This window comes from Arvicanthis niloticus, chromosome 2, assembly GCF_011762505.2.
Source record: "Arvicanthis niloticus isolate mArvNil1 chromosome 2, mArvNil1.pat.X, whole genome shotgun sequence".
Lineage (NCBI taxonomy): Eukaryota > Metazoa > Chordata > Mammalia > Rodentia > Muridae > Arvicanthis > Arvicanthis niloticus.
In genome coordinates, this window is record NC_047659.1 from 133,967,529 (window position 1) to 133,983,004 (window position 15,476).

At 47.9% G+C, this 15,476-nt stretch overlaps 2 protein-coding genes across 7 annotated transcripts in view; both read left to right on the top strand.

Moving 5' to 3' along the window:
• Zswim3 (zinc finger SWIM-type containing 3) overlaps positions 1-10,848 on the top strand; it is a 17,799-nt gene extending 6,951 nt beyond the window's left edge. For 2 of the 6 annotated variants that reach the window (XM_076930217.1, XM_034493569.2), the window contains exon 2: positions 8,474-10,848. In XM_076930217.1, the coding sequence (XP_076786332.1) occupies positions 8,676-10,412 (1,737 nt within the window). In that variant the 5' untranslated portion in view covers positions 8,474-8,675 and the 3' untranslated portion in view covers positions 10,413-10,848. Of the gene's footprint in view, positions 1-1,581; positions 1,723-2,694; positions 2,802-2,834; positions 3,883-8,473 lie in introns of those variants that run through there. The other 4 variants (XM_076930214.1, XM_076930213.1, XM_076930215.1 and 1 more) reach the window with 4 other exon arrangements.
• Positions 10,849-11,449: 601 nt separating this feature from the next.
• On the top strand, positions 11,450-15,411 carry Zswim1 (zinc finger SWIM-type containing 1). Its single transcript, XM_034493598.3, has 2 exons — positions 11,450-11,826; positions 13,200-15,411. The coding sequence occupies exon 2, from the start codon at positions 13,337-13,339 to the stop codon at positions 14,702-14,704; it is 1,368 nt and encodes a 455-aa protein (XP_034349489.1). The 5' UTR covers positions 11,450-11,826; positions 13,200-13,336; the 3' UTR covers positions 14,705-15,411.
• Positions 15,412-15,476: the final 65 nt, after the last annotated feature.

Sequence of the window (15,476 nt, forward strand, 5' to 3'; positions counted from 1 at the left end):
CCACCTGCCTCTGCCTCCCAAGTGCTGGGATTAAAAGGCGTGCGCCACCACCGCCCCGGCTTGCCTGGCACTCTTAAGGGACTGGGTTAAATACTCAGCACTGCAGAAAACAAAAAAACGGGAGAGAGAGAGAGAGAGAGACAGACAGACAGACAGACAGACAGACAGATGGGGTTGGGGGCTTGCCTAGCATGCACAAAGCTCCGGGTTCACATCAACCAAGTGTGATGCACATGCCTATAAATCCAGCACTTAAAGGCTAACACAGGGAATTACTGCAAGTTCTAGGCTAGCCTGGGCTACAGTATGAGACCCAGCCTCAAAATACTAGTGTATTACACTAGAAAATACATATATAAATGAAATCAATATAGTACATATAATGTTATAAATGTATGAATGGCATATTGTAATGCACTATTTTGTATAATAATTAGAAATATAAAATAAAATCAAAATCTGGCGTGGTGACACATACCTTTAATTCCAGCACTCAAGAGTCCAAGGAAGAGGATTATTATAAATTGGGGTCCAACACAGAGAAACCCTGTCTAAATAAATAAATAAATAAATAAGAGTCCATCCTGGGCTACATACTGAGGAATATATTTATATTTCTATCAGGACTATAGAGATGTTGCGGTGGTTAAGAACACTTGTTATTCATGCAAAAGACCCAGGTTCGATTCCCAGCACCTGTGTGGTGGCTTGCACCATCTGTGTCTCCAGTTCCAGGGGATCCAGCATCTTCTGACATCCAGGACACTGCATGCCTGTGGCACATAGCCATACTTGCACACTTACCTCCACATACAATATAATAAAGTAAGATTGAAATATATATCAATTAGAAATTTCCATTTGCCGGGCGGTGGTGGCACACGCCTTTAATCCCAGCACTTGGGAGGCAGAGGCAGAGGCAGGCGGATTTCTGAGTTCGAGGCCAGCTGGTCTACAGAGTGAGTTCCAGGACAGCCAGGGCTATACAGAGAAACCCTGTCTCGAAAAACCAAAAAAAAAAAAAAAAAAAAAAAAAAAAAGAAATTTCTATTTGTTTGTTTGTTTTGTGTTCTATTTATGTAGAGGTCAGAGGAAAACTTTGGATATGGTTCTCTCCTTCCACCATGTGGATCCCAGGGATCTAACTCAGGCAGAGCAGCAAGCACTTAGGCCCTAAACCATCTCACTGCTCCCCAGTCAGAAAAGTCTTAAGGTTCACTGTGGCAAATAATTTAAGAATGGGGACATCAGCAGGATGTGATGGTGTTTATCCATAACTCCAACACTAGGGAGGGGGACAGATAGATCTCTGTAAGTTCAAGGCTAGCCTGGTCTATATAGAAAGCTCCAGGTAAGGCGGGGCTACACAGTGAAACCCTGTCTCAAAAACAAACAAACAAAAAAGATTTCTTCAAACTCAGATTGGTAAGAAACCCTACTTGCAGGTCATGGAAGCAGTTGGTAAAGGAGAAAATATTTAGACCTTTTTCTTGATTGGCTGCCCTTTGTTAACATGCTTTTTACAGTAATTAGGGCTGTTTTCTCTTTGTTGGGTTTTGTGTGGTTTTGCTTTTGAGATAGTCTCACTATGTGGCTGGCCTGGAGCCCCATGTAAAACAAGCCGGACTTGAACCTGAGGGACCCTCTTCACTCTGCCTCTAGAATGCTGGGATTACAAGCACCTACCACCGTGCCCTGCAGGAGAGCTGGGGTTTGTTGCTGGTGAGTTCGAGGACAGTTACCCTGGCTATAATGAATTCTGTCCTGATGTTTCCAGTGAGTAGCTTGCAGCCTTCGGGCGGTTCATTGGCCTACATAAAGACACTTATCATTTTGAAAACTAAAAGCAGTTTAGGCATATAGACCAGAAAGCAGGACAGAGGCCAAGTACATACTTCATAGTAACACAAATATATTCTATTTTATTTTTCTTTAAGACCCCTATCAAGTGAGAAAGTCTGTGATTTTTTTTTTTTTTAATTCACTTTACAGACTGAGCCTGCCCCAGCCCCCCTATTTGGGAGTTCATATTCTTCAGACTCCAGGAGACACTCAACAACTCTGTCCATTGCTGTCCAGTTCAGTAATTACCCTTTTCAGACATGTGGTCTGAAATTACATATTCCAGGTTCTTTGCTAGGAAGTTTGGGTTCCTCACACCTGTGCATGTGCTGAAGCCAGAAGGCTACCTTGGATCCCTCTAAGCTGGAATTTGCAGCACATAGGTGCTGGGATCTGAACAGCAACGCTCATAACTAAGCCTCCGGCACTCTTACCCCTAGCTTGCTCTCTGTCGTTATGATAGAACACTATGACCAACAGCAACTTGAAGAGCAAAAGGCTTATTTCAGCCAGCAGTTCTGCGTGATGTTGAAGGAAATCAGGGCAGGAGGTCAAGGGAAAACCTAGAGGGCGGAGCTGATGCAGAGTCTGGCTCCTCATGGCCTGCTCCTCAGTCTGCTTTCTTCTACCGTCCAGGATCACCTGCTCAGGGGTGGCACCACCCACCGTTTACCCCCAAATTTACCCCAGGCTTGCTGCCTGCAGTCCAGTCCCAAATGTGTCTGGGTTTGTGTCAAGTTGGCGAGTCCCTTGTCCCCGCTCTGCTTCTTTTGAGGTCTCTCGGCCTACTCCAGCTAGCTGTAGTGTCCTGCTTGGCTTTGAAATTCCAAGGCTTGTCCTGTCTCCTTGCAGGTGCTGAGATTACAAATTTGTGCCACAACACCCAGCTCTGTCTGTCTGACCCACCGGCCGCCTACTCCAGTTCTCCTGCTTCACATTCCAGAGTGTTTCAGTTACAGGTGTGCACCACTGTGCCTTGTAATCTTAATGTGTGTGCATGTGTGTACAGGTGCACATGCACTTACGTGGTGCCAAGTGTGGAGGTCACAGGTTGATCCTCTCCACTGTTTTGATTTGGCTTGGTTTGTGACAGTGTCTCTCACTGAACAGTGAGTTCAGTGATTTGGCTAGACTAGCTGGACAGCAAGCCGCTGGGATCGTCTGTCTCCAGCTCTGCACCATTGGAATTATAGCTACACACGACTAGACCCAATAGTTTTGTTGTTGTTTTGATTTTTTTTTTTTTCATTTTTGTGTTGTTTTCTCATAGATGCTAGGGACTAAACGTATGTCCCTTAGCAAGCACTTCACTCACTGAGCCGTCTCCCTAGCCCTTTCAGTCTCAGGGTTGTTTTGGGTTTTTTTTATAAATATTTACTTATTTCATGTGTATGAGTGATTTTTTTGGATGGATATATATGTACCATGTGTGTATATACATGCACACAGCTTGTGTGTGCCTGGTGTGCAAGGAGGTCAGAGGGCATCAGATCCCCTGGAACTGGAATTAGTAAATTGTCGTGGGTGCTAGGGACTGAACCTAGGTCCTGCAAGAACAACAACTGTTCTACACGACTGAGCCACCTATTGTAAAACTTATTTAATCCTAATCCAGGGGTTTCTACCCCACCTTTGATCGTTCAGTTCTTGGATAAAAAAAAAACACACAACTTTTATTACTTACAATAAGTCTTAAACAGCACAAGTCCTGTGCAGGCATCTACCCTCTATGCTGTTAGAATCTACTTTCCTATAGATAACCCTGAGTTATTTTTTACTACATTTCATCTGTCTCCTCTGACCCCCAAACCCAGGAATCCTAAACCCCACCTATGTCTCTTCTGCCCAGCTATTGGCCTTCAACATTTTTATTACCAATCAGAAATAACTTGGGGGCAAGGTCACTTAGTGTCACTTGGGTCAGTGTGCTGACTCTCTTGGTCTTAAGAAACCAGTATTAGCCGTTAGAATAGAAGCTGCCTAAGGCCAGCCCACTGGAGCCTCCTCCTCAGCCCCGACCCTGGAGTCTCAATCTTTAAGGTAAACGTTTATTCAGATCTCTTTTTCCTATTAATTTCTATAAAATATTTCTGCGGTAGTTTTGTTGTTGTTGTTGTTTTGTGTGTTGAGAGAGGGAAATTGGACTGTTTCTTTATGTACTGCATAGCCCAAACTGGCCCTGAATTCATGACAATCCTCCTGTTTCAGGCTCCTGGGTGCTGGAAATAGTCGTGTGCTACTACACTAGGTCATTGGATCCTTTAGTCCTCTGTTGACTAACAACTAACTTAAAGTTGCTTCTGAGTCGCTACTCTGTAGCTCACAGTGAGCCTCCAAATGTGACTGTGTCTCCGGACGGGCTCCTTGCGTCCTTCCCTTGTCCACCCTCAAGCCTGCCGAGTTCCGTGCAGCTCCCCACATGACACAAATGCAGAAACCACATCCAAAAGAGGACCCTTCCTAGGTTTGCTGCTGTAGCTCTTTCTCCATGACTGGACAAGTGTCGGTGCCCAGCCCTTCCAGCACTATCTTCATTGCTGTTGCTGCCCTAAGCAAGGAGCTGTGCCCGGAGGAACAGTAACCTGGATAGAACTTGATAGAACTGGCTCTGTGTTTGGAGGGAGACTGGGGGATGTTGAGTTGACAAGCAACAGTTTTAGATTAGATGAAATTTTGACTGTCCCCTCGGTGTCAGGAGGTGGGTAGGCTCCAGGATGCCCCACACACATCAGAGTCATTGGATGCTCAAGCCTCTTCTATAAAGTGGCATAGGACTTACATATACCCTACACATAACCTCATATAAAGCAGCATAGGACTTACATATAACCCTACATATAACCTCATATAAAGCAGCATAGGACTTACATATAACCCTACACATAACCTCATATAAAGCAGCATAGGACTTATATATAACCCTACACATAACCTTATATAAAGCAGCATAGGACTTACATATAACCCTACATATAACCTTATATAAAGCAGCATAGGACTTACATATAACCCTACATATAACCTTATATAAAGCAGCATAGGACTTACATATAACCCTACACATAACCTCATATAAAGCAGCATAGGACTTACATATAACCCTACACATAACCACCTTCATGCACTATGGTGGTTATAGTCATTAGAATGCACTGGCTAGTGAGTGATTAGTGATAAAGGAAGTGTCTGTGTATTTTCAGAACAAGCAGAAATTGTTTTGTTTCTCATTTTTGACTGTATTGGGGATTAAACCTGAGGCTTCATACAATCAAGATAAGGAGGGTTCTACCACTGAGCTACAGCCCCAGACTATTTTTGTTTTTGAGACAGGGTCTTGCTTTCTAGTCTGAACTAGCCCACAATTCCCTATGTAGCCCAGGCTGGTGTCACACATGTGTTAGTCTTTCTGCCTCAGTTTCCCAGGTGCTGGGATCACAGGCATAAGCCTCCATACCCACCTTCAGTTCATTGGATTTTCGGTTGGTGCGCTTACGGTGTGTAGACAGTAGGGCATGATGTGTATAGATCAGAGGGCAATTTTGTCAAGTCTCTTCTCAGCATCTTTCCTTGCTGAGCCATCTCCAGCTCTTGATTAGAGACCTATAAGGGGGTTGTTGAACCTAACCAAGGTAGTTAAGGTCAAATGAGGATAAAAAAGGAACTCAGAGACAGAAATATTTTTTTAAAGAAAATGGCCAAAACAATGGCTAACTTGCCGGGTGGTGGTGGCGCATGCCTTTAATCCCGCACTTGGGAGGCAGAGGCAGGATAATATAATAATAATAATAATAATAATAATAATAATAATAATAATAATGGCGGCTAACTAGTCAGACTACAGCCAAGCAAACTTGGTTCAAACCTCAGATGTGCTGGCATTGGCTGGAAGGTAAATCCTAGATTCCCATACTCAGAGCCTCCTTATAGACATCTCCCTCTGTAAAATGAGGACAAACTAGAATTCTTGCTAGTGTGAACTGAGACATCAGGACCTCAGTGCTGCCCGGCACAGAATCTTCCATGTATGCAGTGATGGTGGAGCAGCATCTAAAGACTTGTCACATAGTAGATACAGGCTGGAGTCAGGTCGGTGGCAGAACAGCAGCCTCGCTGTGCAAAGCCCTGGGTTTGATCCCTAGCATGGTAGGAAAGAAGAGAGGAAGACCTTCGCTGGGCAAGGAAGCCATGCCTGGAATCCCAGCCCTTGGTAGGCAAAGGCAGGAAGATGGCCTTAAAGTGAGACCCTGTTTCCCACACACACAAAAAATAAAGCAAGGAAAGGGAGAAACTGGATGAAGAATGAGATGAATTAAAAGAATGCCCAGGACTCCAAGCTGGCTGGGTAGTAGAGTCAGGAGTAGTAAAAAGAGCTTTGTGTCGGCGGTGGCTCCCCAAACCTCACTAAATACACAGCAAGTCAGTGTAATCGGATGACTAGAGCTGGGCTAAGATGTTGAGCTAGCAGAAGGGTAGGGCCTGGCTTTCTAGAAAAGATGATGGCTCCATGTATCCTTTTTGTTGTTGTTGTTGTTGTTTGTTTTTTTGTTGTTGTTTTTGGAGACAGGGTTTCTCTGTATAGCCTTGGCTGGCCTGGAACTCACTCTGTAGAGCAGGCTGGCCTCGAACTCAGAAATCCGCCTGCCTCTGCCTCCCAAGTGCTGGGATTAAAAGGCGTGCGCCACCACCGCCCGGCCGGCTCCTTGTATCCTGAATGATGAATATACTCTGAGATGAAGAGTGGGAGAGTCACTCAAACAAAGGTACAGACATAAGCTACTGCCAGAAGACACTTTGTAGTGGACACAGGAAGCTCCTGGCACTGTGTTGTTCTAAGACACAAGCAAGGTGGAGAAGGGGGAAACTAAGGTTCATTGGTCCTCACATGCTGGCCTGGACTGCTCCAAGCCCTTCCTGACCAAAACTAGAGATGGCGCCACCTCTGCACTGTGCCCATATCGGACACAGTCCTACGCCTCAGGCCCCTCCACCCTGTTATCTTAAGACTGACATATCCTGTTTTTCTAAACTTGCCCCACGGGGTGGGTAAACTGGACCAGCTGGGTAAGTGTTTGGAAAGAGTAGGTGGAGCTCCCAGGCTGCATGTAAGCTATAGGCTAAGATTTCTTTTTCCCCCTCTCCTTGGTTTTTCAGCTGGGCCACTCCCTGAGGAGGCAGGGGTGTGACCCATCCCACCCACTGGTGGCCCATGATTCATTCATCCACTATATCACTGAGAAGCATCTGCTGAAGGAGCAGCATTGTGTTAGGTCCTAGGAACACACTGAGGACTGTTTCAGTCTTGGCACGTGAGGCATCCCCACTGAATGTGGCTGGGCATGGGAACTGCAAAAGCAGCTGGCTTTAGCTCTAGCATAAGCAAAGCCCAAGGCAGGCTCTGGGCTAGATGTTTTAGCTGTGGTTCATTTAGTCTTACGATAACCCTAATGAGCTTGTCCCGTTTTATAATGGACATACTGTATTCACAGAGGTGAAGTGGCTTCCCAGTGCAGCCAGGATTTAAAAGACTCAACTTGGCCTGTAGTGTTCCCCGTTTCACCTCTACTTGTATTGATATCTACAGGTCTGTAAGACCTCTTAATTGGATACAGTAAATCAGATTCAGGAGTACTGGGTCATTCATAAAGGCTGATGAGAAGGGAGAACCCTTCTCATTGGATCTTGAGCCCAGGAGTTCAATGGAATAAGAGTAAGAACACATAATTTGATGACTATCCTCTGGAATCAGCCCTCTCCATCCTGAATGCTGAGGCTACAGGGGGAGGTTTTCTTAGATGGTCACTCTCTCCATCAGAGGCCAAAACATAGGCACCTCAAGACAGACATTTCTCTTTACAGGAACAATGAGAAATGTTCTCTCCTACAACTAAGCCCAGGCACATGCTATCCCCAGAAGACCCTGAAGAGCTCAGTGGGCAGTCCTGGTCCTCAGAATGTCGCTGTGGAGGAGGCTAAGGCAATAGTGTCCTGAATGAGGGAGAAGGACTTGGTTTTTTGAGGAAAGGTCTTGCTGCATAGCCCGAGAGTCACCCTGGAGCTCAGATCCTCTTGTCATGGCTCCCAGGTGCTCACATTAGACATAGCACAGCTAGGGTTGGCTAAGCAAGCAGACACTGGCTGAGCACTCGACCGACCGCTGTTGTCGGCTTCCCCTTACATCCCGCATCAGAGCAAGTTGTCATTGGCAGCCACAAATGGCAACAGACAGAATGACAAAAATTGGGCCTTTAGGCCAGGTATAGTAAGTAGGTCACTTCTGTAACTCAGCTCATGGGAGGCTGAGCCAGCAAGGCTGCAGCAAGTTCAAGGCCAGCTGGGACTACATCATGAGTTCCATGCCAGTCCCCAAGCTAAACACACACACACACACACACATAAACAGATAAGTTGGCCTTAGAACTATGTGGAAGAAACTGAGGGTGTTGTAATAGACAGTCTGAAGGAGGAAGCTGAAAGTGTTGTGACTGGAGAGTCACCGCACGTTCTTCTTCCTCACATTCCAGACGGCTTTGTGGTCTCTAAGAAACGTACTGGTCAAGATAAATGGCTACCAGGTCTTATCTTACGCGAGGGCAGCCAGCCCCTTTCTCACTGTCACCTCTGCCTTCCCTAGATATGTGCAGGTGAAATTTGTCTGTATTCGGACGCAGTCAAACAGGAAGAGAACACAGAAGGTGGACAGGTGTCCAGCGTACCTGCTCCTGCAGTACAACGAGAGACTAGATAGACTGTTTATCAGTGAGCTGAACACCCAGCACATCCATGCCGACTCCAGTGCTGCTGGAGGAGTCCCTACTAGCAAACTTCAGAAGGCAATGTGTCTGCACAAACTCCAGCCAGTGCAGCTCAGCACCAAGAAAGACCTTGATACAGCAGAGAAGCCCCCAGTAGAGCCATCTTTTTGCCTAGATAAGATACACAAGCCCTCAAATCCAGAGCAGGAGGGCATCAGCCCTTCTGATATGGCCAAGATAGCAAAAGTGATGAAGAACTTCCTTACCGTGGACGAGGGCTCAATGGCCTCCTTCAGTGTGGGTACCAGTCAAGACCTAGACCGACTCAGCTTCCAGAGCAGCAAGATGAGTGACCTGTTCACCCGATTCCCAGAGACTCTCTTGCTGCACCGAGTGGAAAACAGCCAGGGCCATATTCTGTATGCTTTCTTGGTGGAGAACAAGGAGCGAGAGAGTCGAGTGGTGCATTTCGCTGTGCTCAAGGCGGAGACAGCGCCCTCTGTGGCCAAGATGCTCAGTATCTTTACAGAGTTCAACTCTGATTGGCCAAAGGTCAAGATGGTTTTTGTGGACCCTTCATTCCCTTACCGAGCTATTCTACAGGAGATTTTTCCCTCTGCCCGCACCCTCCTCTCTATCTACCACACAACTCGTCTCTTGGAGAAGAAGTTACACCAGAGTTCAGTAAACGCATCTTTTAAAAGGCTCATGAAAGAAGCTCTGCGGGAGGCTGTGTTTGTCTCTTCTGATGCAAGCCTAAAAAATCTCTGTGAGATGTCCCAAGCCCTCCTGGATGAGGAACTCTTCCATTTCCTCCAGACCCACTGGTTCTCCTGTGAACTGCTGTGGTACATGCACGTGAGGAAGGGCCTGCATGCATGTAACACCTACATGGACAGCCTGGACATAGTCACCAGCAAGGTGTCAAGCCTCTTTCGGGAGCAGCGGTCTCTGCTGGACTGTATCCTTCACTTTGTGGATTACATAGACTTCTTTAATACCAAAGGTCTGAAGAGCTTGCCCACAAATTCTCCCAAGTTAAAGAGAACTCGGCTCCCAAGCACGCCTCCAAGGCCCAAGAAGCCTTTTAGTATTTGTGGAGGGGGTGACGCCAGGCTCCCCGTGGAAGAAGTAGAAGAGGCAAAGCCAGACTCAGCACAGTCTCAATTGCCACAGCCCCAGGATCCGCCCTCCAAGGCTGGCATGCTAGACATCTTGCACCAGAGTGGCTCTGAGCTAGCCTACAAGTTGTGTCATAATGAGTGGGAGGTGGTGCAGAACTCCACCCACCTGGTAGATGAGGCTGGCTCCTCAGTAGCTGTTCAGCTGCTAGAGAACTCACACCAGGTGAGCAAAGATGGCTGTAGCTGCAGCTGTTCCTTTCAACAGTGCTACCATCTGCCGTGCCGCCACATTTTGGCTCTGCTGCACACTAGCCAGCGGCCAGTGGGGGAAGCCATGGTGTGCTGCCGGTGGCAGAAGAAATACCAGCACCTCCTTGACCCCAATGGGGAGCTGCAAGACCGTGGAATAATCCCAAACACAGATCAGCCTGAAAAGCAAGGTCAGAACCACATGATTCAGGACCTAAGCAGGGAGCTGGCCAACCTGCTGATGCAGACCGAGGGGCCAGAGCTGGAGGAGCGCTGCTCCACCCTGCGCAAGATTGTGGACATCTGGGCAGAGCCCTATCAGCTGCCCGAGTCCAGTCAGCAGCCGGTCGACTTCAGAGATGTGGGCTGCCTCCCTTTCCTCTGGGGAAAGCTAGAGGAAGGAGACAGCTTCCCTCTTGCTGAAGAAGCCATGGTTCATGATTGAAATGTTTGTACCAGTGAACTCCATCTCCAAACCACCTTGGGACAGTTCAAAGTGTGAGCCAGGCTGTGGGTCAGTCTTTTTATCAGTGTCTTCCTAGGTAAGGGCTAAGAAGATCTTAAAACCAGGGGAGAGGGACTCCACTGTGAGTCCTTGACCCTGCCCCATTTCAGCCCTGCCCTTGGCGTTCTACAGACACCTCATTCATTGTTCAAAGCCAAAGTTATTCCATACTGAAAGGTCATGCTCCTTTCTTCCCAGCCTACAGAGATGAACCCTTGCCCAGGTTAGGATAAACAGAATGGGCCTGGAAAGAAGCTTTGTTTTCAGAGACAGAGGGGAGGAGGGTAGCCCTTGATTGTCGACTGTTGCTGCTCTTTAGAAAATACCTGTTATGTATTTTTATTCACACTAATAAAGTCGTTTTGTTTTTGTTTTACTTTTGTGTTTTTTGAGACGGAGCCTCATGTAGCCCAGGCTAGCAGCCTCAAGGAAACTTGAGTATTGTCTAATGGGGTATGGTGCTTGACATTCAAAGGATTAGCAGTACAGCACCAACCACTTACTCTGCCCTCTTCCTACCAACTAAGCCTGCAACACAGATGTTAGGTTGTCTTGTTCATTCTGTTCAGGAAAGGGATCAGTGGACCAAGACAGAAGAGTGACCTAAATCCTAGATTTTCTATTTTATTTTCGAGAGAGGCCTATCCTGGAACTTGATGTAGACCAGGCTGCCTTCTGCTTCCCCGGGGCTAGGATTAAATACGTGTGACACCACACCCAGCTGTTTAAGACTTGGTCTTACTAAATTGCCTGAGCTAGCTTCAAACTCTTGATCCTATCTCAGGCCCTGAATAACTGGAATTACAAGCCTCAGTTTCTCCACAAGGCAAAGAATGCAGTGTAACACTTGCACCTTTTTCCATCGTTCTGTATCTTCGGAGCTTGACAGCTCCATACCCGACAAACTGTTTCCGTGTAAAACACTGCTCTTTATTTTATTTTGGCCATTAAAAGGTGCCGCCTTTCCAGCCCCCTAGGAAGAAAGGGAGGCTTCGCCCTCCGGCGGCCGGTTCCCAGCGTGAACATCCTTCCACAAGCTCTCATTGGTGATTTCTGGCCGAGCCCCCTGTAACCCTGGCAACAGCCCCGTCCCAAGTTACACAGCGAGCTCCTTTGGGCTGAGTCATTGCGAAGCTGGCGTGGTGATTGGCGAGGCTGGACGTCAGTCAGTCGGAGGCGGGCCCAGTAGGAGAAATGGCTGCCGCGTCTACCCGTGCGTGAACGGTCAGCCGTGGAGGCGTGAAGCCGGGTCGCAGCGATTAGTTCGTGCAGCTTCCACCAGTGGAAGGTGGATTTCGGCTCCGCTGAGCTTGAACACGAACCTCAGCCTTCCGCGACCCCCACCCGGGCTCAGGTGAGGTCAGAGGCCGCCTTCCCTTCCTGGTCCATATTTTGGGACTCTAGGATGTCATCAGGATCTGGAGCCAAAGACCCGGCTTCCAGCTGTCCTAATGGTGGACAGATAGCCTATATCTTTGTACCTCAGTCTCTCATGTGTCTTTGAACCTGAGTCTTTCATCTGCGAAATGGGGGCAGTAAATGGAGCCAAACGGGAAACATTTGCATAAAGCATTACAGCCAATATATGTAGGCGCAGGAGACGCTACACACACATGCTAGTCCCCTTTTATGGTGAAAGGAATGGAGTTTCGGAGAAGGCCACTTGCTTACCTAATATTTCACAGCAAGTGAGCGGTTGTTTGGTATATGTACCAGGATCAAAAGAAAGAGCAAGAAATACAAGAATTTGTGAACAGAAAGGCCATAAAAATATTTAGAATGATATTTTAAAAAAGAGAATTAAATGAGGTGACACATGCCTGAACCCCAGCACTTGAGAGCTAAGGTAAGAGGATTGCTGTGGGTTGTGGACAAGTCAGGGCTACACAGCAGAATCCTGTAGAAAAAGAAGGGCCACATGTCATATGGGTATTTTGGGGTTTTCTGTTTTGTTTTGTTTTGGGTTTTTTTGAGACAGAGGGTTACTCTGTGTAACAGCCCTGGCTGGCCTAGAACTCACAGAGATCGGCCTGCCTCTGCCTCCCAAGTGCTAGGATTGGTCATGTTTTCAGTTCTCTATACTGCTAATTAGCTAAGATGGATCTCCTGTACTCCTAAATGACCTTGAACTGACCCTTCTGCCTCCACCTCCCAGGCGCCGGGATTACAGGGATTGGTGCCACACCCAGTCACACCCAGTTTCCCAGTCCTTTTGTTTGGTTTTGGATTTTAATATCTATGAAGAGTTTGTAAATGTGTGGTTGTTGTTAGGGGTTTTGTTGATTTTTTTTTTTTTTTTTTTGAGACAGGTTCTCTCTAAATTGTCTGTGCTGGTCTTAAGCTGATCCAGAGAAACCTTGTCCTGGTGATCCTTCTGCCTCAGCTTTTTAAGTAGCTTGGATCACAAGTGTACACCGCTGCATGTGACTTCCTGCCCTTTTTAGTCCCTGGGAACCATGTTTCTATGGCTGGCTTGTTATTTTTGTCTCACATCCAGGGGAATCGCCCCTATAGACAGCTTCCCACCGTAGCCAGTGTACCCTGCCTTCCCCAGCATGCTCTGGCCTCTTTCTCATCTTTGTGGCTTTTATAATCATCCAGTGTGCCCTTATGTGCTTGTTGTATATCTGCCCCTAGAAGATATATAGTGTTTGATAAGTCTTGAGATATTGTCCAGATAGGGAGTTGAAAATCCAGGTCCCAACTCTTGTGTCTTCCTTTTTCTAGGCCCATCTGAAACAGTACCCAAACTACAGCCTAACTTCAAGCATCTGATTACGTGGCACTTGAGAAACATGTTCCCCTGACGGTGATCCTGCAGGGGAAGGATCCTAGCCTGGGCTGTAGACACCTGCCAGCACTCCATGGCCCTCACGATGCTGAATGGTCTACTTATTAAGGACTCCGGCTCACCCACGCTGCACCAGATTAGCAAGACTCCTCAGCTCGATGCCTTCAACTACCAAAGCTGCTTCATGCAAGACCTCTTTGCTCATTTCCCTGAGGTCTTATTCATACACCGGACCTATAACCCCAGAGGCAAGGTGTTATACACCTTCCTGGTGGATGGACCCCGGGTCCAGGTTGAAGGTCCTCTTGCCCGAGCTGTGTACTTTGCCATCCCTACCAATGAAGATGCCAGAGGCCTGGCCCAGATGTTCCAGGTGTTCAAAAAGTTTAACCCAGCATGGGAAAGAGTTACTACCATCCTGGTGGATCCCCACTTCCTCCTCCTGCCCACTCTGACCATGGAGTTCCCCACCGCGGAGGTCTTGCTCTCTGCCTTCCACATCTGTAAGTTCCTCCAGGGCAAATTCTATCAGCTCTCCCTGGAGCAGTCTGTACAGAGGGTGCTTCTGTCCTCCCTGCAGAGCACAATGTGCTCCGCCACAGCTGGCAACCTGAGGAAGCTGTACACACTCCTGAGTAACTGCATCCCCTCCAGCAGGCTGCCCGAGCTGCACTCACACTGGCTGCTCAATGACCGCATCTGGCTGGCCCACCGCTGGAGAAGCCGAGCCCAGAGCAACCGATACTTCCAGAGTCTGGAGGTCACAGCCCACATCCTCAGCCAGTGTTTTGGCACCACCCCTTTTGAGAAACAAGGCATGGCATCTGTGTTCCGATACATGCAGCAGAACTCTTCAGACAAAGCCAACCTCAGCCTGGCGGAGAATCCCCAGGACAGTCACACTCCTTCAGAGGCCAGCCCTGAAAACCCCAACACAGAGCAGTTGGTGGAAGCCCGTATCCAGCACTCCCTCAATGCCATCTGCACAGGGCCAGCTGCCCAACTCTGCCTAGGTGAGCTGGCTGTAGTCCAGAAATCCATGCACCTCATTGGCTCTGGCTCAGAAAAAATGAACATACAGATTCTGGAGGACACGCACAACGTCCAGCCCCAGTCCCCTGCCAGCTGCAGCTGCTACTTTAACCAAGCCTTCCACCTGCCCTGCCGCCACATCCTAGCCATGCTTAGTTCCCGCCAGCAGGTGCTCCAGCCCGACATGCTGCAGGCTCAGTGGACCTCCGGCTGTGCCACCAGTCTAGACAGTATCCTTGGCAGCAAGTGGAGTGCCAGCCTGGATAAGCACCTGGCAGTGACCCTCCTCACAGAGGAGGTAGGTCGTCTCTTACAACACTGCAGTGAGGAGGAGTTCGAGTGTCGCTACAGCACCCTGCGGGAACTCGCTGACAGCTGGATCGGCCCTTATGAGCAGGTTCAACTCTGATCACATGGACACACCCAGTACTGGGAACTGAACCCAGAGGAGTAGAGTGTTAGGCAGGTGCTCTGCTATTGCCACTCTCTATTCCTTACTCTCAGATAGCCTCTCACTAGGTTGCCCAGGCTATTCTTGAACTCACTCTGTAGACAGGTTGGCTTTGAACATGTGAACCTCCTAACTAGCCTGCTGAGTAAATGGGATTATAAGCCTGTGTCAGTAGGCCCAACTTCTGATTGTGTTTGTGCCCTGAAATGTTCACGTACATATGAGGCCTCACTTCCTTCCCTCTTCACACACTCTAGGCTTCCTTCCAGGCTTCTCTGCTCCAGCCTCTTGTCTAGAGTGTGTCAGGCTCCATAGAATGGAAGTCAGGAAATCTTTTCTGTTAAGGGCTCAGTAGTAAATCTCAGTACAGTCTCTGCTGTGCATTCTGCCTTCAGTTTTGACAACTTTTTCATAAGGAAAAATGATTTGTAGCTCAAGAAATTTCTGGAAACAGGTGATAGTGAAATAGGAGAAATAATGAGTGAGAAGGCTGAGGGTTCTGTGTTGGTAATTCCTACTCACGGTCCTGCTCAGTCATGATGTGGTTCACCCGACACTGGCTCTGGAGCCTTCCCACAAAGGAAGAGGCTACTTTGGGGAGGCTGCCAAGCCTCCCAGTTTTCCTGTCCCACCCTAGGATCAATAAAGTGAATGTTGTGTCCCCATACTTGTCCTGTTGTCTGGTTTATACATGGTCCTTTTGTGTTGTGAAAGGGAGAGACTTGGCCCA